The sequence below is a fragment of the Falco cherrug genome, chromosome 15 (genome assembly GCF_023634085.1).
Source record: "Falco cherrug isolate bFalChe1 chromosome 15, bFalChe1.pri, whole genome shotgun sequence".
NCBI classification, from domain to species: domain Eukaryota; kingdom Metazoa; phylum Chordata; class Aves; order Falconiformes; family Falconidae; genus Falco; species Falco cherrug.
In genome coordinates this window covers 337,556-363,862 of record NC_073711.1, presented here as the reverse complement: position 1 = coordinate 363,862, position 26,307 = coordinate 337,556, and the positions used below count along the sequence as shown (strand labels likewise).

General features: G+C 57.1%; 2 protein-coding genes across 4 annotated transcripts; one reads left to right on the top strand and one right to left on the bottom strand.

Annotated features, from left to right (window-relative positions):
- Positions 1 to 326: 326 nt before the first annotated feature.
- Positions 327 to 15,403, bottom strand: ZDHHC9 (zinc finger DHHC-type palmitoyltransferase 9). 2 transcript variants are annotated; one of them, XM_055727603.1, is made up of 10 exons: positions 15,265 to 15,403; positions 14,687 to 14,965; positions 6,635 to 6,795; positions 5,907 to 6,065; positions 4,843 to 4,980; positions 4,244 to 4,683; positions 3,969 to 4,072; positions 3,274 to 3,442; positions 1,171 to 2,595; positions 327 to 1,054 (listed from the first exon to the last, which is right to left on the bottom strand). In XM_055727603.1, the coding sequence occupies exons 2-6, from the start codon at positions 14,851 to 14,853 to the stop codon at positions 4,580 to 4,582; spliced, it is 729 nt and encodes a 242-aa protein (XP_055583578.1). In that variant the 5' UTR covers positions 14,854 to 14,965; positions 15,265 to 15,403; the 3' UTR covers positions 327 to 1,054; positions 1,171 to 2,595; positions 3,274 to 3,442; positions 3,969 to 4,072; positions 4,244 to 4,579. The 2 variants fall into 2 exon arrangements, with proteins under 2 accessions (XP_055583578.1, XP_055583577.1); XM_055727602.1 differs by having other exon boundaries at positions 327 to 2,595.
- A 1,293-nt stretch (positions 15,404 to 16,696) lies between these two features.
- On the top strand, positions 16,697 to 22,224 carry UTP14A (UTP14A small subunit processome component). 2 transcript variants are annotated; one of them, XM_055727597.1, is made up of 14 exons: positions 16,697 to 16,801; positions 17,101 to 17,171; positions 17,416 to 17,480; positions 17,652 to 17,794; positions 17,960 to 18,115; positions 19,075 to 19,194; positions 19,279 to 19,373; positions 19,612 to 19,735; positions 19,821 to 19,898; positions 20,346 to 20,709; positions 20,865 to 21,244; positions 21,317 to 21,504; positions 21,576 to 21,675; positions 21,832 to 22,224. In XM_055727597.1, exons 1-14 carry the CDS (start codon positions 16,739 to 16,741, stop codon positions 22,102 to 22,104), a joined length of 2,220 nt encoding a protein of 739 aa, XP_055583572.1. In that variant the 5' UTR covers positions 16,697 to 16,738; the 3' UTR covers positions 22,105 to 22,224. The 2 variants fall into 2 exon arrangements, with proteins under 2 accessions (XP_055583572.1, XP_055583573.1); XM_055727598.1 differs by having other exon boundaries at positions 21,317 to 21,455; positions 21,832 to 21,967.
- Positions 22,225 to 26,307: the final 4,083 nt, after the last annotated feature.

The following is a 26,307-nucleotide window of genomic DNA, read 5'->3' as shown; positions in this document are numbered from 1 at the left end:
GGCCTTCAGCCTGCTTCCTACCAGCCAGGAAGGCTTGGGGAGGGAGCTGGGGAAGGGAGCAGGGTCTGCAGGTAACCACACGTTTCCCAGGATGCTCCCCAGCTGCACCCACTGGGATGCATCTTGGCTCAGCTCGGGCTGCACAATCTGCACGCAAAGACACCCCCCCTCTTCAGCTGCTGTGGGGGGACAGGAGGACGCAATTAAGACAGCACAGATAAGACACGCTAGAAGCATGACACGTAGAGGCTGGAAAGCCACGGGGAAAGGGAAAGAGGCAGCTGGCTTAGGGAGGCACAGAGAGAGGCAGAGGCTACAGGCTCAGCCATTTTTCAAACCAATTAAGTTTCCTTCATTGTTTTAAAATTAAAAAAGGAAAAAATAAAAGAAACGCCAACCCTCGCCCTACCCCCACTTCCTTCACGGAGACCTTGAACAGAGCAGACAGGAACCACAGGTGTGGGCAGCATCTGCGACGGCCCCAGCAGGCAGCACTCAACACACCGCATTAGAAAATAGATTAGTAAAACAAAAAAATACACTTTTTCACAACGAGTTTGAGATTTGGTCAGTAGCGTGTTGGGGTGGGTGGGAGAGGAGGGGCAGCTCCCACCACCAGCGGGGTGTGCATGGGGCCAGGCACAGCAGCCCAGGCCTGGTCCTGGGACCCCCCCTCCACCCCAGGGTGGGACAGGCCCAGCCTGGCTGCAGGGTGGCAGCGGCTGCAGGCCGGGCAGCTCTGGCCCCACGGGCAGTGGCAGGCCAGGGCTCCTTCCCCAGTATGCACCAGTGGGGAGCAGCTGAAGGCAGCTGCAGGGCAACTGTGAACCAGCGGCTGGAGGCCAGGGCAGCAGCTCTGCCCTCTCACCTAGGAGAGGAGACCCCGGCACTACAGGAGAGAGGGCAGCGCTGGTTGCCACATTAATACTGGTTCACCCGCTGCCAGGCACAGCCCAGGTCGACACTGTAAGGGGCCAGGGAACAGGAGCAAGTTGGGAGGCACACATCAGGCCCTGGAGGGACAACACTCCCCGCTGCGCTCTGCTCCATGCCACTGTTGAAAGCAGGATGGCATATGAGGCCAGGGAAGGAGCAGCAGCAACTTCATGCTGCCAGGCAGGAGCATCACGGAGAAACAAGCAGGACATTCTCCACCTGCCACTCGCTCACCTCATGTCTGCAGAGAGGCACAGGACCCAGCACTCATGGTACAGGATCAACAGCTGCCAGGACACAAAACAGCCTTCCCTCCATCACCGGCCTCTGCAGGGACCCACAGACACAAGGCTCTTCTCAGCCTGGCTGCCAGATGCAGGACAGGGAGCGTCACAGTGGAAGAGGAGCCCTGCCACAGCACAGAGGTCTCCCACCACGGCCCAGCCCTGGCCTCTCCCCCCTCCTCTGCCAAGGCGATGCAGATGGCCAACACCAGACAGCCAGTCCCCGAACAGCTGGCAAAACCCAGGGAAGATTCAGGCTCTGAAAGCCAGTCGAGGATGGCTGAGAAATGCAGGGTAAGGCAGGGAGGACACAGGAACATGATGACATGACACAGAATCGGGGCAGAGGTTCTGCAGAGCAGCAGCTGAGTGGCATGCCACAGCCTGGCAGGCAAGGGGAGGGCACGCCTGTGCTTGGCGCAGGCACCCATGAGCAAATGCAGCCCTGGCACTAGCTAGAAAGCCAACAGCACAGGCAGGCCCTCCCCTGCAGCTTGATACACCCCTTGCACAACTGGGGTGGAGACAAGCAGCAGGAAGATGGGCTGCCCTGCTCCCCCCCTCAAGCCCCTGGGTCAGGCATGAGCCCCGGGAAAGGATGGGAAGGAGTGCCCCCGCCACAACTGCTCTTGTGCAGGCCAAGTCACATGAAAAGAAGGAACATGGGAAGGAAGCTACTTTAAAAACCACTGCCAGCAGAACACACCTTCCCGGTTGTTTTGGCCCTTTTGGCACCGAAATGTCTCCCGACAACCCCTGCCACGTTAACCAATAAAACAATGCCACAGATTAGAGGAAGGAGGGAGGAGGGGAGAGAGGACACTACTGCCATAAATTGGCTTTCCTCTTCCCATCAGGATTCCTCAGCAGTAGAGAGCAGGCCGACCCTAACATCGCTCCTGAGCTGCTTGACCACAAGTCATCTTGTCAGAATTGGGGCCAGATGGAGGACAGCCCCAGCCACAGAGCCAGTACTTGGCATCCAGGACAACCTGCAGAGCAAGAGGTCCTGCCTCGGCCCACAGGCAGACCAGCCTCAGTGGTGGCGAGTGCCCCTGGGTGACCAAGGAGGGCCACTCACCCTCATTATCCTTTGACACCATGCAAGGCCAGTGCCAGCCTGCACTGCCTGTGCATCAAGGCGAATAATGACTAAAGCAAAATGGCCATGAGGAATCGTTTGCCTGCCATCCAGCCCATCTCCTCCTCTCCTCTATCACTTCCAGCTTTGATTAGACAAAACAAGAAAGTTCTCCCTTTCAAGCAGATGCTAGTGCTCTGCTTGCCCAGCATTCTGGGATGGGACCGGGAGCTCCCCAGATGTTAGCTGCTTCTGCTCCGGCATCTCAGCGTTGCTCAGGGATGGTGCAGGGACCTGAAGAAAGAAGACAGCAGTGACTTGCGTGAATACACCCCAGTACAGAGCATGTTTGAGCACACAGACACGTGGCCCTGCTGCCCTGGTCCTGTCTTCAGCTCCACCAGGCAGAGGTCTCAGCTGCGCTTGGGAGAAACCAGGGTCCACCAAACAGGCAAAACAGCAGCTCCATTAAGATCTGGAGCACTGGACTCTGGAGGCCTCCTGTCCAATCACATCCTTAATGCAGGGCTAATTTCAAAGGCAGAGTAGGCTGCTCAGGGCCATATCCAGTGGGGCAATAGCTTTCTCCAGCAATGGAGATTCTACATCTGCAAGGGCCCTTCCCAGGGACAATCCTTTAGCTTGCACTCAGTGCCAAAACAAGATGCCTGTAATCTCCCACCCCTCCTCGACCCCTCCTAGCTTCCATAGGTGCCAGCTCCCGGGACTAAGATCTCCAAAAGCACAACCAGCTGTGACTTCCTTTGAGGAAATCAAAGGAAATCAAGAGATGCTCATTTCCAGGGCCAGAGCAGAATGAGCTTTTTATCAGCAGCCTCTCAACAAGGCCCCCCCAAGCGTTGTTTTGTTCATGCTAAGTCACAGTATCTGCTTTCTCTCTGCTGACCCAAAGCACCAGCAACTCCAAGCAGATGCCGCCCACTCACCCCCCACATGGAGGGAATCACTCACAGCACTCAAGTGAGGAAGGCTGCCATCCTTCTGTGGAGCTCTGCTCTCCTCTGCCTGCCCACCAGAGTCCTGAGCAGCGGTGGGCTCTTGAGTGCTGGGCCCCCGTGGGCATGACTCCTCCTGAGCTGTGCTCTCTTCTTGCTGCAAGATGCCCCGTCTGTCCAAGACACTACAAGAACAGAATCACACCATCAGAGACCCACACCTCCCCTGAAGCTAGTGAACTTTTCCTGGCAGAAAAAGTGCTGGTGGAAAACAAATGTCAGGTCAAGAAGTTCCACTCCAAAACAGGCTGTGCACAGCCAAACCTAGTTTACAGCGTCTACATTCCTCCTGTGAAAACCAAGCCCCTTGGAAAGCAGTTCAGAGCGTGGGATCCCACCAAAACGAGTGCCCTGGAAAGCACCTTCGCTCCATATATTGCCCCAGGTAAGGGGAGCCACTCCCCCACTGGCTCCCCAAGGACATGGTGATCAGCAGCACGTCACAAGCTAGAACCACTGAAGACAGGCAAGGAAGGCAACACAAGGCCTTCCACCCCAGAGCATCCAGCCCAACTGACCTCTGGAAGCCTCATACACACAGAGCGCTGGCAGAAAAGCAGCCAGGCCTTGTACCCAAGCAAGGGGAGCTACACACAGTCCTACACCGGGCTCTGGGGGAAAACATGGCAGGGTGGCCCCTTGAGAGCTTACCTGGGGGGAAGAGGCCCACAGAGCACCTCACAGCAGTTCTTCACTATGTTGCCATGGCTGTAGGGATTCTGCACGCGGTTCTTCCCAGTCCAGGACCCCTTAATCTGCAACAGTCAGGGCACAAGCTCAGGTCTGCTTCACCAATCACCAGCCCCAGCCCACGGAGCCCTGCCTTCAGGCCACAGGCCACGTCAGCAAGGTGGACACAACCGTGACATGCTGAGGAAGTGACGAAAAATGGAGATGGCTCAGAGGAACAAGAAGAGTCTACTTACATCTTCATTGGTTGTCTGATTCAGTGCCACCAGGAAGGTGTGGAACCCAGTCAACCCCACCACTGACCACAGGGTGAAGAAACAGATGAGCACTTCCAGTACAGTAAGGACAGTTAAGGACTGGGAACAGCCTGGCAACAGTCCCAGCCCAGCTGTGTCACTACCCCCAGGCACACTATCCTAACTCCTTTTCTTTTCCTAGACATGGTTTTCCATTTTACCTTCCTCCCAAAAGCCACAAAATCACTCCCCACCTTGTAGTCACAGGGGAAAACACCATGGAAGACTCCTTAGAGAACCCTGAGCATCAAGACTCCAGTCCCCCCAGAATGCAGCTCAAACTAACACCCAGCTTTGGAGAAGCCAACCCCTCTGCATTGTGGAAGGATATGTCCCTGGGGTTTCCTTCAACGTGTTCAGAAACCCAATCTTCAAAGATTCTGGCAATACAAAGAGAGAGGTATTTTTTTTCTCTGGAACATCACACTAAATCCTGCTCCCTTTCCCATTCCATCACCTCTGGTTTGCAACACCATCTGTATCCCCCCCTCCAGCTCCTTAGCCAGCCCAGTCATCCCTCTCTCCAGAGCCAGACTCACTCAGTGCTACGTAGACTATGTTGAAGGTGAAGATGTAGATGGTGAGGAGTGAGAGCGAGAGGATAAAGAGGTAGAAATAGCGGTAGTTCCTCTTCCCCACGCAGTTGCCCACCCAGGGACAGTGATGGTCGAAGCGCTCTATGAAAGGAAAAATGGAGATCAGCACTGCACTAGTGCAGTCCTGCCTGCCTCCAGATGCTTTACTGCCATGCCCTGAATTGAAATATTCCCAAGGCTGGCAAGGACTCCCCGGGCCATCAAGTCCAACCCCTCTGCTAACTCAGGGCCCTGTATCACGGCCCCCTTCCAGAAGGGGAGGCCACGTAAGAAAGTGCAAAATCATTTTACTAATGAGTCGGTTTGCACATTCAGATAGAGTTTAAGAGCTTTTAGTAAAGCAGCACACAGGTTAGATGACAGCCTGGGGCTCAGAAGTTCTTATCTAACCCATGTGCCCTTTACTCCTGTTGGAATAATTAGAAGAAGGTCCAAGGAACTGTATAAACACTCAAAGGACTGGGAACCTGCGGAGGAAAAAAGGGATCCAAAAGAATGGGATTTCTTCCTTGAGAAGGGATGCTGAACATGCGCCAATCATGATACGCAAAAGAGTTAAGTCTGCGATGCAGCAAGGGGAACAAAAAACAAGGGCACTCAACATAATGGCAGAATCTCTGTGCTGTTGCAAGTTGCAGCTTTCATGCAAGACACAGCTCTCCACTGGAACCCTCTAGCCCAGCAAGGCCAGCAGCTCAGTGAAACTCAGAAATGGACTGCACATTTACAAGGACAAGTTACACTTACGTTACACTAGTTATTGCCAAAGAAGTACTGGCTAAGATGAACCATCTGGCTTTAGGTTCCAAGCAAATCTCAAGCTCCTTGAGCTTCAGATGAAGCAGACTGTCCCTGTCTGTTCACACACCACCATTCTGGACTTGCTCAGCACACACAGTGTGAAACCCAATATGGAGTGAGATGGGGTGCAGGTCTCCACCTGCCCTCTTCCAAAGGCTCTCACCTAACATCCAGGTGCTGGAGCAGGCACAAGCTCTTCTACTCACCCACACAGTTGTCACAGATGCTGCAATGAGAGGCACGGGGCGGACGGAAGATCTTACATGTGTAGCAATACTTCAGCTTCACTATCTGGTTGTTGATTTGAAAGTTTTTAATCCGTGGGGGTGGGCGCTGACCCTGCGGCACGGTACCGTTGGTGGCCTCTGAGTAAGAGAACCAAGGAGAGATTGGACCTGGTGCTACAACACAACAGGCCCAGAATGACAGCTCGCCTCCCTGCTTTTCCTGCTAGTGGGATCAGAGTCTGCTGGGTCCGGAGTCAGTGGCTGCAGCTCTGCTCACGCACTCCAGAGCCAACCTGAAGGCTTGGAGGCAAGAAAAGGGATGCCAGAGCTTTCATGGGCATATGGACAGGGGCTGTGGAGGGGGCATCACCCACATCCACCAAACTTCCTCTCTACCTGAAGGATCAAGGTGCCCACACCAAGCTTCCTGCACCCCTTCCCAAAAGCAAACCAAGTCTGTATGTACATGGCTACAAGACAGAAAACAGCATGTGAAAAGGTTCCCAGAAAGGGAATTCGGTACATCACACCAACTTTTTGAGACTCAGCCGAGCAGAAATAGCCAGCAGGTGGTAAGATGCCCCATTTGGGGCAATCCTCACTTTTGGAGGGCCAGCCGGGAAGAAAGGCTCTGCAGTAAGAGTAGCCTATAGATATGCCAGAAATGCAGAGGCTTTTCCAGCCAGCTTGGCTGGCTCCGCACTCACCAATCTCCATCTCTATGAAGGCTGCCTCATCAGGCAGGGCTCTCGGGATCACCCCAGGATCACTGAAGCTTGTCCGCAGGAGCGTAGCCATGGCAAATAGGAAGAGAACTGCTGCAAACACGGGGATGGCTGGGGACAGCTGGACTGCCAGGTACCGACACCTGCAGAGAGATGTCAGGAGGCGATGAATCAGACCACTGCACAGTCTGCCTGAGCCAGGGCCTGAAAGCCTGGCAAGATGTCAGAGTCCAGACTTTTCTGAACGCTGGTTACAGCTGGAGAAGAGAAGCTGTTCAGCACTTCCTTCTGACCCCACCACCACAGGGAAACACCCCTGGGGCAGCTCTAATGACCAGCCACAATCAAAATGTTCCCCCATGTTTTTAACCAGCCAGGCACAGAATACTTTCCAGCACTTTGTTTTGTTTCCAGCTCCCATTGCTCTGAGTCACGGGCAACGCCAGAAACACAACCAGCCAACGAGAGGGATCTTGCCTAGAGGACACCTGCTGCAGCCAGCTGCCAAGGGATGGACAGCACCTCTTGGAGAAGCACACAAAGCCTAGTCTGAAAGCCCACCAGCACATCGGAATGGTGGGAATCTCTAGCTGTCCCCTAAAAAGGCAGCAGCTTCCAGTACCACAGAAATTACTTTCCAGGGATTAACCATGTCCTGTGCTTCTCAGGAACGGATCCAAGACAACCCCAGCTCGAGAGAGGAAACACAGCACAAGGTTTGTTTGCTTTATAAATACAGAAAGGTCCAATAAGGAATTATGTTGCTAATCCCGTTGACCGAGGTAGTGCAAAGGGAGCAAGGAGATTAATCTTGCCTGTGCCCCATGTCACTTCTAGACACCCACAAACATGTCTCCATGGGCAGTGCAAGCTGTGCAGAAGGCCTGTACAGAAGTCAAGGTTTAGAGATGTACTGGTCTTAAAGAAAACACATTTTTAGCCCGATTCCTTCAGAAAACCCCATTTATGGCAGCGTGAAATTTCTATGGAGTTTTTCCCTAAGGTTTGACGGAAACCCCACCCAATTCTCAACACTTGTGCAAAATCTCACCTCTCATTGCACGCCTTGTTTCCCCAGGTTCCTCTCAATGAAGCTGGGTACCCAGGCTTTCTGGTAAGCCCTGACTTCACGGGGTTGGATCCAACCCGGACTCCTGCTTTCCACAGTCGCTCTCCAAAAAAGTAGAAGGCTACTGTGATGAAAGGCATGGGATTATCCTCCCCAGTGGATCTGTCATCCTAAGCAAGGTGACTTCCATGACATCCATAGCATTAACGATTTAATTCTGGATAGCTTTCCCACCCATAGCTTCTCCGAACACAATAAAGTTTCTAGCTCCGGCTGGTTGGTTTGCAGCACCAAATTCTGCAAGCCCACCATCCACTGCAGGAAGGCTCGCCAGGCTTCAATTTGCCATTGCTTGACTCCAGTGACTGACCTCTGTGTGCAATGAGGTACAGAAAGGGCTGTATACTGAAACTACGGTATGCTTTGGCCACAGCCACAACACAAAAACCTCTACAGCGATGCACAGGGCATGTCCCTAAACCAATGTTGTTAAACACTACAAACTCTGCAGTTACTCAAAATGACACAATCCTTAAGAGTTCTCCATGTGCAGAGTCCTGCCTACATTTGAAGTGCCAGGTCAAGCAGCCAGAGGGCTGAGTTTATCGTCTTTAGGCAGCCCAAGATAACTTTGCTTTCCCTTTGCAAGGGCAAAGTCTAGAAAGAGAGCTGCAAGTCATTTGGCAATTAAAGAGAAACCTTGGATCCCATTTTGGGAAGGAACACGGGTTCATTCTTCTAAAAGCTGGACATGGTCTGCCTCAAAGGGCTGCAGCTTGACCCTTGTCCAGCTGACATGACAGCTTTAAAACTGTTACAACAACATGAACATATTACGGGCTTAAAATATGCATTCGTGAACCATGTTAAATCTGAGCCGAACCCACGCCAGAGCTTCCAGCCTCAGATATACACTAACACCTTTTAAGTTTTGTCAGTGTACTGTCAGCAAAGAGATTTATTGCCCGCAAGCACATGATCCATGCCAGGTGTACTCTTCCAGGCACAAACCTGAAAGCTTTACACAGCGACACTCAAGAATAAATGGGATCAGCCCCTGCAGCAACCAGTGCGGTCCCCATTCCATCTGCATTTGAGCCGGAGCGCGGGATGTGACTCACTCCCTGCTGACCATTTCCTACGCATCTTTGTGCCGTGGCAAGGAAAGCAGCACCATTCAGCCAGTATCCAGCCCTTCCATCCAGCTCCCAGCGAGGCGCAGGCACAGGGCAGGTTAGGTCCCCAATTCAGGGTGGGAGAGAAGCAATCCCCAGTAGCCTGCCTGTCTGCCCAGAGGTGTGCAGTCAGGGAGGACAGGGACAAAGCCCCTGAAAACACCAGATGCCTGCTCTCCTGTCTGCTGGGGAAAAGATACCTGGAAACTCACACAACGAAGGATTAACACTAGCTCCTTCAGCTGCCATTCACCAAAGCGCACGAGATGTCTGCTCAACAAAGCCATTGTCCTGTTGCCATCTTCCCTCCAGCACAAAGCAAACACCCAGGCACTGTGCCAGCTGCTCAACCCCATTGCTCAGACGTGCTCTGGCACAGCAGGTGCTCAGCAGGGCCCTCCTGCTTCCCCAGGTAGCGGGGCTGGTGGTGCTTCTGCATCCCCTCGCCTAGGCACAAACACAGCCTGGAGGCAAGGTCAGAGAGGCCTGAGTGAGACAAACCCCCACTGCACTGAAACTGTATCCTGAGACCCAACACTGAGCCTGCTGCATGTCTCCCATCCCTCCCTGTGCTGACAGGGCCTTGCTTTTAAGAAGGTGTCTTTCAGGGAATAACCCCAGACCATCTGCCATGGCAGAAAGAGCCAAGCTCCGTCCAGAACGGCTGAGCAACAGGTAAGACCACCATGCAACGTTTTGACTTGGTACTCACTAGCACTGGGGATTCTTCAGTCTATGCCTAGACTACAGCACCATCACGCTCAGCAATTCGTTCACACTGCTAAGTAACAGACATTTTAAAGATCTTTTGTTTGGGAAAGCTGAGAGTCAACAGAGACATACTGGCATGTAAGGATATTGCTCCTCCTCCACTCCCCGTGCAATATCTGTGTTCTTGAGCATTTTGTCATCTAATAGCAGACAATAACCGCACTATCACAACCCATCATCATGGGCGGGTGGGCTGTGGGGTGAGAAAGGCTTAAACAAAGAGTTCGTTAGAATAGCGGGGGTAGGGGGGTGGGGGGGGCAGGCAGCAAGAATCAGAAGCTGGGAGGTGCCACAAGTTTACAGTGCAACGGCTGCTTGACCGATTATTTTGCGACTGCTTGGGAAGGTCTGTTGTAAGCAGCACATTAAGCAAAACTCTGGAGGAAGGGGAAAACAAACAGGCCAGCCACGATGGAAGTGGACTTCAGCCACGGCCATTAGGCAGCACATCTCATGGTTGGGTCCCTCCAGGGTTCAGCGCAAGCTCTGTTGTATAATTTATTTACATCTCACTTGCAAAATACCTATTTAACTTTCCTAAACTAATGCATAACCACACTGTGTACTTGTCCTGAATGCTAGCGAAGCAAAGTCGTATCTTTACCAAACATCTGACCCTCACCAGAGCACTTACAGTCGTCTGCATTTCCCAGACCTGGGATTTTTTGCAGAGGCTGATGTACTTGCAGGAAGCATGGAAACTGTTGCTCTGAAAACCTGGGTAACCGCTGCACTGCAGTGCTAGAAGTTCAGTGCCCTTTCCTAAGCAGCACTCGGGCAGAAATGAAGCTGTCTACAGAAACTCTCCCTGTCTGTCAACAGTGACACAGAAAATGCTCGCTAGAGACCCACTTCAAATGCGGTTCCACTGTGAGCACACGCCACGTGCTTCCAACCCAACTGATGCAACAACCGACTTTAAGCAGGAAACAGAAACCTTATGCCAATGTTACTGCTCTTTTCCCAGCTACACTCACATCTCCACACAGGCACACCCCAAGACCTGTGTGGGAATGGTGGTGCTATAGAGGATGTGCACACAGCAGGGAGACCAAGGTTGTCTTCCGAAAAGGAGCCCACGTACAAGAAAAAGGGCATGCAATTAACAAACCCGGGAGCAGCTGCTTCACGCAGAAACACGTCTTCATGAGCAAAACTAGCTGAACTCTGGATACCAACAAGTTTACCTCTACCGAGAGAACCTGTAACTACTAAAAAGCACCAATCAACTTGTGTTTAAGTTTTGACAATGCTTGACATGGACCTAAGCAGAGGTAAAAGCCGTCTTCAGGAGCATGTCTTTATCAGTGCCAAACCTTGGATCCTTGGGATTTGGAAAAAACAACATTTAAAAGTTAAGTCACATGAAGTGTCACCATGGGTTTTTTCAACTCATCAGAAAACAAAAAAATTTTAATCTCTACATAGTTAAAGAAAAAAAAAAAAGTAAAGAAAGTGATAAAGTTGCTTGGTTATTGGAAAAGCAAACAGCAGCCCTTTTCCGCACTCAGGAGCCTGGCATCGCTGGCACTATCTTGCCTGTAACAGTTACAAACATCAACTGTTCGTGCTGAAAAACTGAAGACAATAGAAACCCCGTTCTCTTGCACATGCTTTGGAGAGCTAAATGGAGAACTCTCACTTCAGGAGGGCCATTACAGACACGCTGGCAAACTGCAGAGGAAACTACCAGCAGCCAGAGAGAAGACACTACATCCCATCATCTTAATTCTCAAATGGATTTTACAAGTGCTTTACCTGGGCTTCTCCTTGTGCTCAAATACCACAAGCAGAGTTGGACAACTAACCGCCCTATCACAAAAGCTGACGTACTCATTAAGTGCCTGAAATAATGCCAAGAGGATATTAAACAGAATTTTATGTGACACGTTACAGTCATAGAGTAGACCCAATTAAATATAGATCTCGGACCCTGCAGGGACCCGCCACAGCCCTTAAGCAGCAGGAGCTGCTCTCTGCCAAGGTGGTGGCGAGAGAGGTGCCCTTGGGCAGAGGACTCCAGTCACTGCAGAGCACTTCCCCAGGAGCCAGCACAGCTCTTTATCTGCTTTATCTGGGAGGGAGGAGCCAGATCTCCAGGTAGAGCATTGATAACTTAGTCAGCCCTCTAGGTCCTGTTCGCTCAGCGATGGAAAGACTTACCCAATTCCAGACCACAGCTCTACAGCCTAGAGGATAAAAACATATAAATTCCCATGCATGGGGGCTGAGATGGCCTCAGACCATTCAACTAGAGGCACAGCAGATAAACTAATGGCATTGGAGCTACTTGAAGGAAAAATAAAAACGCAAAAACAAAATAAAAAACCCCACCAGCAGCAGCCCAAACAGAGAGGCTGTCATTTCATGGCTGGGGACAACTCTTTCAGGGAGGAACGCAGCAGCTTATCTCATGACATGCGATGCCAGTCACCAACAGCTCTCCAGCAACAGCGTTTGTAATCAGAGCCCAGCCAGAGCAGCCTGGAGGGCGAGGATCAAACCCGCACTGGCTCAGATCGAGTAGCAAGACATTTTCTGGCTTCAGGCATCCCCAAGCCTTGTTTAGACAAGGTGTGACTGCGCAAGTGATTCAGCTGAATGAAATAAGCATTCACAACACAGGCACCCCTACAGCGAGTGTATAAGAATTAAAAGGACTCCTCTACCCACCACAGTCTGCTTCACTCCAAAACCAGATCCTAACAACCCAAATTGTTCCTCTGTAGCACAGACTTTAAGGGGGAAACCATGAATTTCCACACAAACACGAAAGAATCTGCCAAAAGCCAAAAGAAATGGGTAACACAGCAAAAAGATCAAGGCTGAGACCCTTATGCAAAAGCACCCTAACACATGCAGAAGGCATACAGGGTAAGCAGGGCTCTTGAGCAGCCAAGCTGCTCATCTTCTCAGCTCGGTCACTGAAACAGAGACGTTGCAGAGTGTTTCTGGCTGGGAAGGCAACATTTCATCCCCATCCCAAATTCAAAAATCCTCAAACAAATCAAAACAAAACCATCTCATTCAAACAGAAAGCATTAAGGTCCACACACTGAGACAATCTAATAGATACTTTGAATTTTCCCAAACTTTTCCCCATCTCCCCAGTTGAAACTACTCAGCCATTTTAACTAAAAATTCAAGAGATGATTCCTCTCCCAGCAAAACTTCCCCTGGGCCAGCAGCCCCTGCAAAGACCACCCTCCAGCTCCACGCAGAATGCACGTCTCTGAGCAAGTAAGGACATGAGCAACCCCTCTGCCTCCCAGAGCATGGGAAGAGGCTTCTCCAGGAATTTCCAGTCACGTACCTGCTGCACCCATGGCCAAACTAACCATCACACTGCCAGCTCTTCCAACAGCTAGGACTGGAAAAGCAGCCTGGGTTCGCTCTGTCCTGCACAACCACGGCAGGCAGCTGGCAAAGGCAAACATGGTAGAGCGGGATGTGGCTTCGCTCTTCTGTTAAGGACAGGCTCCGCAGGGAGCAAGAGCAATTATCCCTCACAATAAGTGTTTCTGGAGCCGTAACACTTACTAGTTCTTCCTGCAAGGCAGGAAGTCTTAACCCCATTTTTCAGATGGGAAAAAAAACAAAAAAACCAAACAACAAGACAAACAGTGGTGTCATTTCATACCTTTAAATTTGAATTCAGACTGAGTCAGGGATAATTTGGGCTTTCCACACTCAGGAACCCCAACACCCTGCATTACAGTTGTACAGCACCTGCCTCCAAAGCTACAGGACAAACCAGCCTCATACCTGACCAAGGCCCGACATTAGCCACTTCATTGTTGCTGTTGGGATGTGGCAAGCCTCAGCAGAGTGTTCCAGAAAGCCCTTTCCAAGGCTGCCAGCGGCATCCACTAAACAAGAGGAGCCAGGGAGAGCAATGCCAGGCCAGGGGAAGTTGAGACAAGTTCCCTTGTCCAGGGAAGATGTCTAGGAGGCCAGCATCTGGGCTGAGTGCTTTACTGGAGGAATAGCCAAGGCTTAACGAGGGAGCAGTTTCTTCCACTTGCTTTCCTGGCTTAAAGAGCTTTTGCATTACCCAACACCATTTAGAGTCCCTGCCTCCCTAAGAAACATGCTGAAGGAGACAGAGGAAGGAAAGTTTCAGAGTTGTTTAGCTGATCCAAGCTTATCTTCAAACCAGGCAAGAGGGGCATTCTGCCCCCTCCCCACAACATCAGTACTTAGGTAAACACAGAGGTAAACACAGGCTGTTTTTTTCTTTTTGTTTGGTTTGTGTTTTGGTTTTTTTTTTTGTAGGATTAATCTAAAGCCAGATCAGTTCCCCAGCCCCTCACATGGGCAAGTGGTGGGGAAGGGGCAGGTCCTGCTCTTTTAGCAGTGTCCAAGACTTTGGCTGCAGGTCTTCAGGCCACTGAGCTGATCTAAAAGGGCAGCCGGATCCTCTCCAAACACGAGGACTCCAGCTGGCAGGAGGGCCTGCTGTAGTGCAGCATTCTGCAACACCCAGCTAGCAGGCAGCTGCAGGGCAAGTTGGATCAGTGTTAAACCCCAGTGCCACCGAGCTCACTCCTTTTTTGTTAATTCTCCGGTTGGGTCACCTCCCTCATTGGCCTCAGCTGGGGGCTGCATGCACACCCAGCCGGTAGGGACACAGGCTCAGGCCATGCTGGCCTGGGCTGCTGCAGCAGCAGCGCCCTTGCACCCCGGCTACCCCTTGGTGACAAGCACATGCCCGAACCCCCGTCCCCTCTAGCTGTGTTCAGTGCAAGGGGATGCAAGTCCCAAACACAGGGAAGCCGAACCGGTCAGGACGAAGCGCTAGCCTCACCCCATGGGCAGAGCTGGGGGAAAGCTCCAGTGGGGCCCATCCTCCCCAAGAAGCTCCAGGGTCAATCTGTTGAGGGCAAAGAGGCAGATCCTGCCACAGCCAGCCGCAGCGTGCTGGGCTCCCCCCTCTCTCCCAAGGCCACCGGGCAGGCGAGCCCTGGGCAAGCTCAGTCCCTGGGCTGTGGGGTCACCGGGCCGCCGCGGGCAACTCACTCAAAGGCAAAGAAGAGGGCGCAGGTGCCGAGGATGAGGAAAAGCGTCAGGTAGAAGATGCCCTTCTGCCGGGCCATCATGATGCGGCCGTCGCAGCAGAAGGTGTTCCTGCCCGGCAGCTTCTCCCATTTCCGAACCACCTTCTTCCTCGCCACCATCACCGACATGGCGGGGCCGTCACTGGGGCGACAGCGGCCGCCACACGTCCAGGCACTGCTGCTCCGCCACCCGCGCCCCCGGCATCATCTGGGGCCTCGCTGGGCTCGGCTGGTCTGGGGGCTGCGGGGAGAGGGAAAGCGCCTCAGCACCGGGGCGGCGGCCCGGGGCGGCGGGGGGCTCAGCGGCTGGGGGCGGCGGCCGTCTCCAAAGAAACCCCCGCGCCCCGGGAGGGGTGTCGCCATGGAAACCCACCGGGGAGGGGGGTGGGCAGGGCGCGGCCCGGGGGACCCAGGTGGGGGGGAGCGACGGGGCGGGGCAGGGCAGCCCCCGCCCCGCCGGGCCGGGCCGGGCCCCAGGCCCGGGAGGGGAAGGGAAGGGAGGGGAAGAGAAGGGAGGGGGCCCGCGCCGCCGCCGCTCACCCTGTGCCGGTGCGGGCAGCACCGGGCGGGCCGGGCCGGGCCGGGCCGGGCCGGGCGGGCCGCTCCGCTCCCTCAGCGCCGCGGGAGGGGCCGCCACGCCCCGCGCCGCCGCGGAGGCGGGGCCTTGCCGGCCATTGGCCCCGCCGCGCCCGCCGCCCCGCCCCGCCGCTCCCCGCCTTCTCATTGGCCGCATGCGACGTCACTCTGCGGCTGCTCCCCCCGCCCCGGTGCGGACACGGGGAGGCGGGGCGAGGGCGGGGCCCTGCACGTGGCCGGGGGCGGGGCAGCCTCTGGGCGGTGGGCGGGGCCGGGGAACCCCTCCTCCCCCGGTTTAGCCCGGCCCTGCTCCGGGGGTTCCTGCCAGACCCTGCCGGTGCTACCCTACCCAGACTCCACCCCGCCCCAGCGGCCCGGCCGCCGCCTCCCCGCTCCGCTCCCCTTTTTCCGTTATCTCGTAGCGGGCGCCCACGACGCCACTTTCCCTCCGTCGAGCCGCAGTACGGCGGGGAGTGCCCCGGGTCGGTCCCGCCGACGGGCTGTCCCCCTGTTCCAGCTGCCAGCCCTACGCCCGCATTTTGGGGCCGCGCACCCGTTGTCGCACCGTTTCGCAGGCCCGGACCCGGGGGTTCGGCGCAAGGAACCCCCACGGTGTCCCGCCCCACGCACACGCGGCGCTGTCCGTGGGTACGTGGCTGCCGGCGCTTCAAATGCGGAGGGAAAGCGGAACTTTTCCGGCGGTTGTTGCTATGGAGACTGAGGAAGATGGGGCACAGCCCGTCGCCTCCCTCCACAAACCGCCCCCTGCCCTGAAGCCCCTATTTTGCGCCCAACCCGGGCGCAGGCAGGGATGGAGGAGGAGGAGGACGGATGCGCAGGGGCCCGGCCGCCGGAGCAGCTCTGCGGGGCGCTGGCCTGCAGGCGACCCGGTGACACTCGCACTCCCTGGCAGCGACCTGCTCCTCTGCCCCGGCCCCCACCGTGCCGCTGGCGGCCACCGGCCGCTGACACCCCTTCGCGCCCAGAACGGCTTCCACCGGCGAGGCATCAGGGCCCGGGAAACGCGCCAGCCTCGGGGGACGGGTCGCGCCGCGTGGGCTTCGGCTGCACGGGGTGCTGGGCGTCCCGGCGGCGCGGGTGGGAGGGCGGCCGCGGCCCGGGGAAGGCCAGACCCTCCCCCGCCGTCGCCGGTCGCTCGGTCGCGCCGGCCTTCAGGCGCGGGGCGGGGGCTGCGGGCGGCCTCCGGGTGCGCGGCCCGATGGGAGGGACGCCCTCGGCAGCGCCTGCGGCCAGGCGGAGGCCGGTCCGCCCCGGGGTCCCCAACCGCGGCCGGGCCGCTGCCCCCACCCACCAGGCCCCGCTGCCACGGTAACCGTGACGTCAGGCAGGGCGGCGGAAGCGCGGCGGGTGGTGGCAGCGCCGTGCTTTGCGGCAGGTCGCAGCGCGGTGCTTTCCGGCTCGCCCGGCGTGCGGCGCGATGGCGGAGGAGGACTGGCTGGGAGTGGAGGCGGCCCCGAGCGCTAGCGAAGGCGAGGATGAGGTGAGCGGGGCCGGGCTCGGCTCCCCAGGCAGCTGCCGCCGCTGCTGCATGCGGAGCTCCGGGCGCTCCCCCGTCCCGTGCGTCCCGGGGCGGCTGCGGGCATGGCCGGGGACGCCGAGGCCTGGGCGGGAGCAGGCTGGTACCCGGGGCGAGGCCGGGCGGTGGTGGGGCACCGGGCAGCAGGCGCCGCTGCCGGTAGCGCTGGCCGGGGCTGCCTTTGCGGCCGTGCTCCGCGGCTGCTTTGCTGGGCCTCTGCCGGGGCAGGGCTGGGCTCGATAACCGGGGCTGCTGTGTGCCAGGGGCAGGAGGACGGCGAGCGGCGGCACCGGCGGCTCCTGGAAGCGGTCAGCTCCCTCTCCGGACGGAAGCGGTGAGTGCAGGGTGTTTGAGGAGGTCCCGTGGCTCGGCCCTGCGGCTCTTGCAGCAGCCACACTGCAGTTCCTCCCCGTTGCCCCTGCGGGGCTGCGCAGGAGTGCTTTGGAAAAAGGGGCAGGTGGGAGGGCACTCGGTTCCCTGGGCCCAGCTCTTCTGCCTGTGCCGCAGCTGCAGGTGGGAGGAGAAGCACATGGTGGGGACGCGAGGAGACTTTTGGTTTATTTTCTTTCTTCTCGTAGGCGGAAGCTGGCTGAGCGTACAGAGGCAAGCGTGCAGGTGTCAGAGTTCAATGTCAGCTGCAAAGGTAATATCCCTGGGAAGCTGGGCAGAGCTTCTGCTGTCAGACTGAGGCCACACAGCCCACCCAGAGCTAACAGCTTGGGATTTGCTGTGTCTGCCCTGGACCTTTGGGCTGAGCGCAGCTTCAGCCCCTTGGCGATGCCACACCTGTGTTAACGTGTGGGACCTTGTGTAGGTGCTGGGGAGAAGCTGGTTCTGTCTGAGCTCCTGCAGCCTATCCGTCCTAAATCCGCCCTGAGCAGCGTGAAGAACGAACTGACCAGAGTGAAGCAGAAAAAGGCAGTGGAGCTGCCACTCAGCAAAGAGGAGGCAAAGCGGGTGAGTGGGCCTGTGCAGGCAGCAGAGAGAAGTTCTGACCTTACAGGGCAGCACAGCTGCATTCCTGAGTGCTCCTCTACTCCTCTCTGATGCTGAAAGGCTTTCCTTGCTCTTTAAGTCAGCTTTTCTCTACTCACCCTTTTCCCTTCTCACCCGTGCCTACAGGTCGTGAGGGAAGCTGCCTACGTCAGGACCTCTAAAGATGTGGGCAAATGGCAGCAGGTGGTTTTACAGAACCGACGGGCGGAACAGCTGGTTTTCCCTCTGAAGCAGGAGATTGCTACAGTTGTACCCCTGGAGCAAGCGGCTTCAGCTTGGAAGGTGGGTGCTGTTGTGTGTCCTGCAGCTCCCTCGATTTGGCTGGGGCAACTCAACATCTCCTGACTACACTGAGAGGGATGAGGTAGGCATGAGGAAAGCCCAGCCTGTAGCTGAGGCTCTAGGCAGGTGCGTGCTGAGCTTGGGAAGATTAAAAGGGAAGTCTTCAGTGTTCCTCCCTTGTAGCAGATGTGTAAATGCTGTCTGGGAGAAGCCAGGTAAGGCATGAGCAGAAGGCTTAGAGCCTGCTCTGTCTCCTACCTTCTTTTTAGACTCTCGGCCCTAGATACACAGGCTGAGTCTGCAGTTTCTCAGTCCTTGGGCTGAGCCAGGTGCCTGCTAGTAGCCCTCAGCCACTTGTGCTGAAGCTGAGGGGGGATTTGGTTTCCCAAAGCCTGCGCATTTGTGAATCTTCATTATGAAAGAAGGATGCTTTGGGTATTGAATGTGAGTTCCCCTGGGGGTTGTGGTGCTGGCAGGAGAGTTGCTGTCATCCCTTTGAGTTCTCCCAGTTGTCCAGATGCTCAGGTGAGAGACAGCCCCTGCCAAGCCCCCAACATTCACAGCACTCGCTTTGATCTGCCCAAAGATCCCTTTCTGTTTTGGTGGGACATGGGTGTTGTGTAACCTGGACCTACTGCTGCATGCTTCTTGTCAGTGCTATGCGGCCAGCACTGCCTGTCAACTGCAAGCCTGTTTATCTCTCCTGGGAGGAATTCTGTCTGCCGTAACCTGGTGCAATGGCTGGGAGGGTGCTTCGGCAGGCCCACAGTGAGCCTCAGGCTGTTGCGTGGGATCTGTGAGCAGAATTGTGGCCCCAGCCCCCAGGAGGAGGGGGGCACACTTCTCCAGGCCCTCCCATGGAGCTGCTCAGGGACACTTGGAGGGATGGGGACATCTGGAGAAGCATTGGCTCTCACAGTTCTCATCGTGCTCTTGCTGTGTCGGTTCTGTCCCAACAGGCCCGAACTCCCCTGGAGCAGGAGATCTTTGGACTGCTCCACAAGACGCAGCAGCCCATCACAGACCCACTCCTGACACCAGAGGAGACAGCCTCGCTGCAGGCAATGAGCTTGGAGGAGGTGAGCGCTCCCCCAGCCCCTGCCATGCCCTGGCTCTGGAGGCCTCTTCTTTGGTGTTTGCCCTCACTCTGAGTTCCCTGGCAGGCCCGGCAGCGGCGGGCTGAGCTGCAGAAGGCTCGGGTCATACAGTCCTACTATGAGGCTAAGGCTCGTCGAGAGAAGAAAATCAAGAGCAAGAAGTAAGGTTCTGTCATTGCTGGGCTTGGTGTGATGGAAGAGAGCTGGGTCTTGCCACTGGAGCTGGCCCTGCCCAGTGCATGGGTATGGCCAAAACATGGAGGAAGACAGAGCCAGTCCTCTCCTTTCTGGGATCTGCAATGTATCAGGCAGCTTCCTGCCCAAAACAGTGCTGTGTTCCCAAAGGCCTCCCCAGAACCGTGAAGCCTCGCTCACCGGCTCTCCACCCTTGTGTTGCAGGTACCATCGTGTGCTGAAAAAAAGCAAGAGACGCAAGGCCTTGAAGGAGTTTGAGCTGCTGCATAAGTTGGACCCCGAGGCTGCCTTGGCAAAGCTGGAGGAGCTGGAGCAGCTCAGGATGCAGGTGCTGCTTTTGCACTTCTCCCACACCCCTTGGGAAGTTCCTGCCTGTGAAGGTGCTCTTTCTGATGCTTCTCTCTTCCTCCCAGGAACGCATGAGTCTTAAGCACCAGAACAAGGGAAAATGGGCCCGCTCCAGGGCCATTATGGCTAAGTATGACCTGGAGGTGAGATCACAGAAGAATTTGGGTTGGGAGGGACCTTCAAAGACCATCCCATTTAACCCCCCTGCCATGGGCAGGGGCACTTCCCACAAAACCAGGTTGCTCAGAGCTGTTTTCAGCCTGGCCTTGAACACTCCCATGGATGGGACATCCACAGCTTCTCTGGGCAACCTGTGTCAGTGCCTCACCACTCTCATCGTGAAATATCTCTTCCGCATGTCCAAGCTAAATTGCCCTCCTTCAGTTTAAAGCAGTTGCCCCTTGTCCTGTCACTACAGACCCTAGTATAAAGTCTCTCTCCATCTTTCTTATAAGCGCCCTTTATATATTGAAAGACCCAATAAGGTCCCCAATGCTGGTTGGAGAAGGGGGAGACAGGTGGGGGGGGGGTTAAGGAAGGTGGGCATGTTGTTTCTGGGCTGCGTTAGAAACATCTTGATCCCCTCCCAGGCCCGCAAGGCCATGCAGGAACAACTTGCCAAGAACAAGGAGTTGATGCAGAAGGTGCGAGTGGAGCTGCCTGAGGAGGAACCAGGTGATGTTCCTGAGGAGGACCTCACATCAGTGGCTGTCCCCACCGTCCCTGCGGGTGCCGGCAGAACTAATCCCTGGATGCTGGGCAAGCCCAGTGGCCCAGCCGAGGAGCCCGAGGTACAGGAGGGTCTTGGAGACTTTGCGGTGCCTGGTGCTGCGGAGAGCAAGGAGGAGATGGAGGAGGAGGATGAGGAGGTGTCAGAGGAGGAAGCTCTGTTACAAGACTTTGCGCAGAAACGGCACGTGCGGCAGCAGCGGGCAGGGAGCCCTGAGGGACAAGGTGAGGAGCTCACACCCCGCAAGTGCAGTTTGGTGTGCTGCAGGGTTGGGCAGGGGAAAGGGGGTCGTGGGACTGTTTTCTGGCCTGTTTCACACAGTTGTCCTGCTCCCTCCCTGCTTGTGGGTGACTTTCTCACCTGATGCCTCAATGCGCAGGTGCTGATGAGACTGATGCGGTTTCTGAACTGCGGAGGGACAGCCCTGTCCACCCTGTCTGTGCGGAGGACCAGACAAGTGTCAGGATCGAGCAGCCTTCCCAGGCCCAGGCGGAGATCCTGCTGTTGGAGCAGCTGGGCAGGGTGCAGACGATGGAGGACGCTGAGGCTCTGGCCTCAGAGGAGCATGTGGAAGAGCTGGAGAAGCTGGGGGCTGCAGGAGCAGAGGAACAAGTGCAGCAGCAGGAGGAAGGCAGAGCTGAGGAGAGACGTGTCAAGAAACCACCAGCCAAGAAGAAGATCATTAGCCTGCAGGCTGTGCTGTCTGGGAAGTCCCAGGAGGTTCAGTGCCCCAGCCTGCCTGTGGTCATGGAGGAGGAGGTGATCAGGATGGGCCTACCCCTTGGTCCCTGGGCAGGGCTGGCTGCAGGGGACTGATTTGTCTCTCCACAGGAGGGTGGCATCGACCAAAGAGGGGTGATCGCAGAGGCCTTTGCTGGGGATGACGTGGTCGCTGACTTCCGCCAGGAGAAGCACAAGGCAGAGCAGGCTGCAAAGCCGCAGCCAGTGAACCTGGTGCTGCCGGGCTGGGGTGAGTGGGGAGGCACAGGACTGAAGCCCAGCACCAAGAAAAGAAAACGGTAAGTATGGAAGAGCTGCAGCAACATGCTTCAGCCCAGCACTGGGATCTGACATCTCACTTGCCTGGCAGATTCCTGCTCAAGCCACCCCCAGCCCCTCCCAGGAAGGACCAGCACTTGCCCCATGTCATCATGAGCGAGCGGCGCAACATCCATGTGGCAGCACATCAGGTGGGTGATGCCCAGCCTCCGCAAGTGGTAGCAGCAAGTACTCCAGCACCCAGGCCCGCCCAGAACCTTGCTGTGACCCGTTCCCAAAACCTCCTGAATCCCTGCCGGTAATCCCTGCTCCACAGGGAGTTACCCCACTGCACTGTTTCCCTGCAGGTCAGTGAGCTGCCCTTCCCCTTTGAGAGGCACCAGCAGTTTGAGCAGAGCATCCGGACGCCTGTGGGCCCCACGTGGAACACGCAGCGTGCCTTCCAGAAGCTAACTACCCCCCGCGTCATTACCCGAGCGGGCCACATCATCCAGCCCATCTCCGCTGAGGATGTCCCTGACATGGCCACCGAAGCTGGCAGTGGAGCCAAGCCAGCGCTAGAAATTGCGCCCAAGCAGCCAGAGCAGCCCTTTCGCCACCCGCGCAGGAGAGCACAATAGCTCCATGCCCATGTGTGCTTGGACTGGAGCAGGCAGAGGAACCAGGAGAGGCTCCTTGTTCTGTCTGGTGCCTTCTACCCGTTCCCCCCATCCCAATAAAATCTCCTGGGCTGCCTTGTCTGAGCGGTGTGTGTGGCTGCCCTAGCAGTGCCCGGGGACAGGACAGCTGGTGCCCTCCTGCCTGTCCTTGGGGCCCCATGCAGCGCAGGGTGCTTTGGCCGGGTGTAACAAACAGCTCCTGGGCCAGGCCCGGGAGGTACAGCTCAGGCTTGCAACTGTGACAAGGGGGTGGAGCAGCTGCCAGTGCTCAGTCGGGGCTGGTTTTTCACCTGCCCTGTGGTTTTGTCTTTCATACTCCCATTTTTTTAATATATAAATGGGGGTTTATTATTACTATTTTTTTTTTAATCATAGCTGAAGGGGCTTTCTCACAGCCCTGCTGCGCAGAACAGCTCCTTGGGCCTGTCGCAGTTCCAGGGTAACTTCTGCCCAGCTCTAATCAACCCAATTCCCTGGAAAACAGGTCCGTGAGGGGGTGCAGGTGTGCTGCAAACGCTGGGAGCTGGCTCTGCCCCTGGCGCAGCCACCCAGCCTGCTGCTGCTGGGCTCGGTGTCCTGCCCACTACACCTCTCAGAGGGTGACAGCAGGGTGCTGGTGTGTCCAGCACTAACGGAGGGGTGTGCCAGAGCCTTGTGATGAAACCGGAGCAGGCAGGGATCCCTCCAGGTCTCTCCTCCCTTGTCCCACACATGGTGTGCTCATGCCAGCTGCAGAAACGCTCCCCAGCCAGAGCGAAGGAGCGCAGGCCCAGGGAGCTGCTGCTGTTCCTGGGAAACACATGCCCTATGCCAGGGACGCGTCCTACCCTGCTGGCACCACAGCCTGCCCAGGAGAGCGGCCAGGCGGTGTCCTCGGGCAGCAGCTGGTCCCTCGGAGCCAGGGCAGGGCTGCCACAGTCACCCTGCTCCCCTACAGCCAGGTCATACCAGGGAAAGGGGGTTCGTGGTGGGGGTGGGGCACAGGCACCCACGGGGTTGAGAGCGGGTGCACAGCCGCTCCCCGACTCCCACCCCAAGACTACACAGGGCTGTTCCGTGCTGGGTGCTGGCACTCTTGGGTGGAGGGGAGGTGGGGGCTGCCTGCACTACTGCCCGCCAGGGACCAGATTGGGTGCGCTGGCCCAGCCGGCACCCTGGGGCAGGAAGATAGTGCTCACCTGTGGCCAGGCCGCGGTTGTGTGTTATGAATTTACCCCAAGCTGGGGGCAGGGTGGAGGAATAAAAAAAAAAAAAAGGAGAGGAAGCGGAGAGCCCCTCGCTGGCCTGGTGGCCCCAGCTCAGAGCCCAGCTTCCCTCTGCCCTGCCTGCCCCAAAAGGTGTGGGAAACCTTCACCACCACAGCCCCAGGGGATGGCGGGGAGGGGCGGGGGTGGGGGTGGGCAGCGGTGTAGGGGGTATTTCTTGTTTGTTTTAGTCAAAGCTGAAGTGCCCTGGAGCCAGGGGAAGGCAGAGCCCAGTGTGGGGTGTGTGCAGCCCTCTGCCTGCACCTCCACCTGCCCACAGGCAGCCCTGGGCTCACTGTAGCCCCACTTTGCTGGGGCTAGCTGCATCCCCACGGTGCCCCTGGCACCGACCTTCACGGGGACCCCTCGTTATGTGCCCTGACCCAGCGTGGTGCCTGGCTTGTCCCAGTACCCGGGCCACCTCACCTCCTTCAGCTCCCAGCCTTGGGATTCTCGTAAGAGTACCTGGGCTGGGAAGGGTCTTGGGAGGCCTCAGGGCTCAACACCTGTGAGTGCGGAGCTGGCCTTAGGCTCGGAGCAGGGTCTTCAGAGTAGTGTCCTGCCATTTGGCTGTCTGCAAGGAGGGGAACCCCAAGCACCCCTCTGGTCTCTGTCCTCATATTCAACCCACCCTGTGGCAAAGAAGGACTGTCCTGCTGTACTCTGCACGGTGTCCCCTGCACCCCTGAGGAGTGGCTTACAGCCCAGTGGGGTCTGGCCCTGCCTTAAGCTGGGCACCTTAAGTTGCTACCTTCCTCAGCTGCCCCAGAGCGGGAGTGATGCTCCCCACTGGGCCTGGGGCGATGATAGCACCAGGGCAGCCCCCTCCTGGGGTGCAGATCCTGCAGAGGACCAAGGCCACTAGGTCTGAAACCAGCTCAGGCTTCAGTGGAGCAGATGAGTTTACTGTCACAAGCTGGGACCACCTGAAGCAGCAAGAGGGACCTGCTGACACATGGCCCCTCGATCCGGAGGCTGCCTCACACTGAACTTTGGCTGGTGAGTCCTGCGGTGTGAGCATGGCTGTTGCTCTGCCAGCGTTGAGAGGGGACAGCTTCAAGCCATGGATCTGGATGTGCCTCATCTTGCGCAGAAGGGCAACACTGGGCTGGACTGGGCTTGAACTGGGGCTTCCAGTATGCAGAGGTGCTTCAAAAATAAATGTGGAAAGCATCAGCGTGAGCTGCTGGGAATGAGTTAGAGGAGGCACCTAGATAGAGTTGGGTCACTGGCACTGCCGTGCTGGCCCCTCTGGGCTGCTGGGCCAGCTTGTCTGTCCCAGCACAGGCTCCTCCAAAGCTGCAGCACTCCTGCATCAAGGGCAACAGTTGTCCCTCTGACTTCCCTGCAGAAATAAATTTCCTCAGTGCAGGAAAGCCAGCACTTGGGTGGTTTTTTTAATTAAAAACCAATTCTAGGTCTGCAGACTGCTGCAGGAAAGGGGGATGCTGGGGATGCCCGCCGGCAGCGGGGAGAGGGGGAGAGAGGAGCCGTGGCTGGGGGAGCCTATTGTAGGGGGAGTGTTGCTTGCTGGGTGGGAGCGGGCAGGGGCCTGGCATGAAGCAGGGCTAATGCAGGCTGGGGGGCGGCTCCCCGCGGGGACTTTCCCGGCCTGATCCTTGCCCTTCCCGCGGCACGCTGCAGCCTGGCTCCCCTCCCGGGGCCGCGGCGGGGCCGGCCTCCGGCTGCCACACGAGGTGTCAGTCGGTGGGTACCAGCAGCCCCAGTGCCGGGAGACAGCCCCCCAGCCCGGGCCGCCCCCTCGGCCGCGCAGCAGCCCACAGGGAGCGGGGGGTGGGGCGCACGCCTTCCCGCGGCCGTGCGAGCGCCGTGTCCCTCGGGAGAGCTGCGAGCGGCCGCAGCTGGCCCTCACTGCCCTACTTTCCGGGCTGCGCCGGGCCGGGGCTGCGGCCGCTCCCGGGGCCGGCGGGAGCGGGGGCTCGTCCCGGCCGGGCCCGCGCCGCCCCGGGAGCGGGCAGGGGACGGGCAGCGTGCGGCGGGGCTCTGTCTCTCCCAGCGCGGCGTGCCCGAGCTCGGCGCCGTGCCAAGGAGGCGGCACGGCCACCGCCGGTGTGTGTATGTGTGTGTCCCCGTAGGGACCCGGCCGGGGGGCGAGCCCGAGCTCATGGGCCGCCCTGGCCGCCCGGGAGCTGCTGCTGTGGCTGGGCTCCTGCACCCGCTATCCCGGGAGACCAGCAGGAGCTGAATGAAAGTTAAAAGACACATTTAAAATCAACAAATAAAAGGCTTTTGGTGGCTCGTTTTTTGTTGTTGTTTTGTGATGTCTTTGGTTTTTTTAAATACAGGCTATAAATAACCTGCAAAATATTTTGTCTGGGCTATTTCTGAGGGTGAAATCTCGGCCCTCTGGCTTCCCATGCTGTGGGACGTGAGTGCAAGCACTGGGTCCATCACGGTCCCATCTCAGCTGTTGAGGAGGGTCCTGCACCCTTGCTCACAGGGATTAGGGTATTTCCATGTCCCTGAACGCCTCCAGCCCCCATGGCATAGGAAATGGTCTTCCCTAGAATGGGTCTGACGGAGCTGCAGGGTAGGAGAGGGGGTAAGCCCCCCCCAAAAAAAACCCCGACAGAGGCAGGAGTCTCTGCTTGGCATGGTGCGGAGAGAACGGGGCAAGGGAGGCAGATTTTATGTTGGTATTACAGGTGCAGGAGTTGCTCCCCCTATTTTCCCTGTCCTTCCTGCCCCCATGCCGGGGCCAGGGGTGGCCTGTGCACCACCCCCTGCTCCCCCAGGCTTCCTTCAGCCTCGGAGGGGGGTCTGGCTCTCCTCCATCACCTCACAGTCATGGGTACCCTGGGCACCCCCAGTCCTCCTGCAGTGGGCACCCGGTGCCCGGCCAGCACATCCCGGCCTGCACAGCCACCACAGCCGCGTTTCCGTGGAGATGGCATCTCCC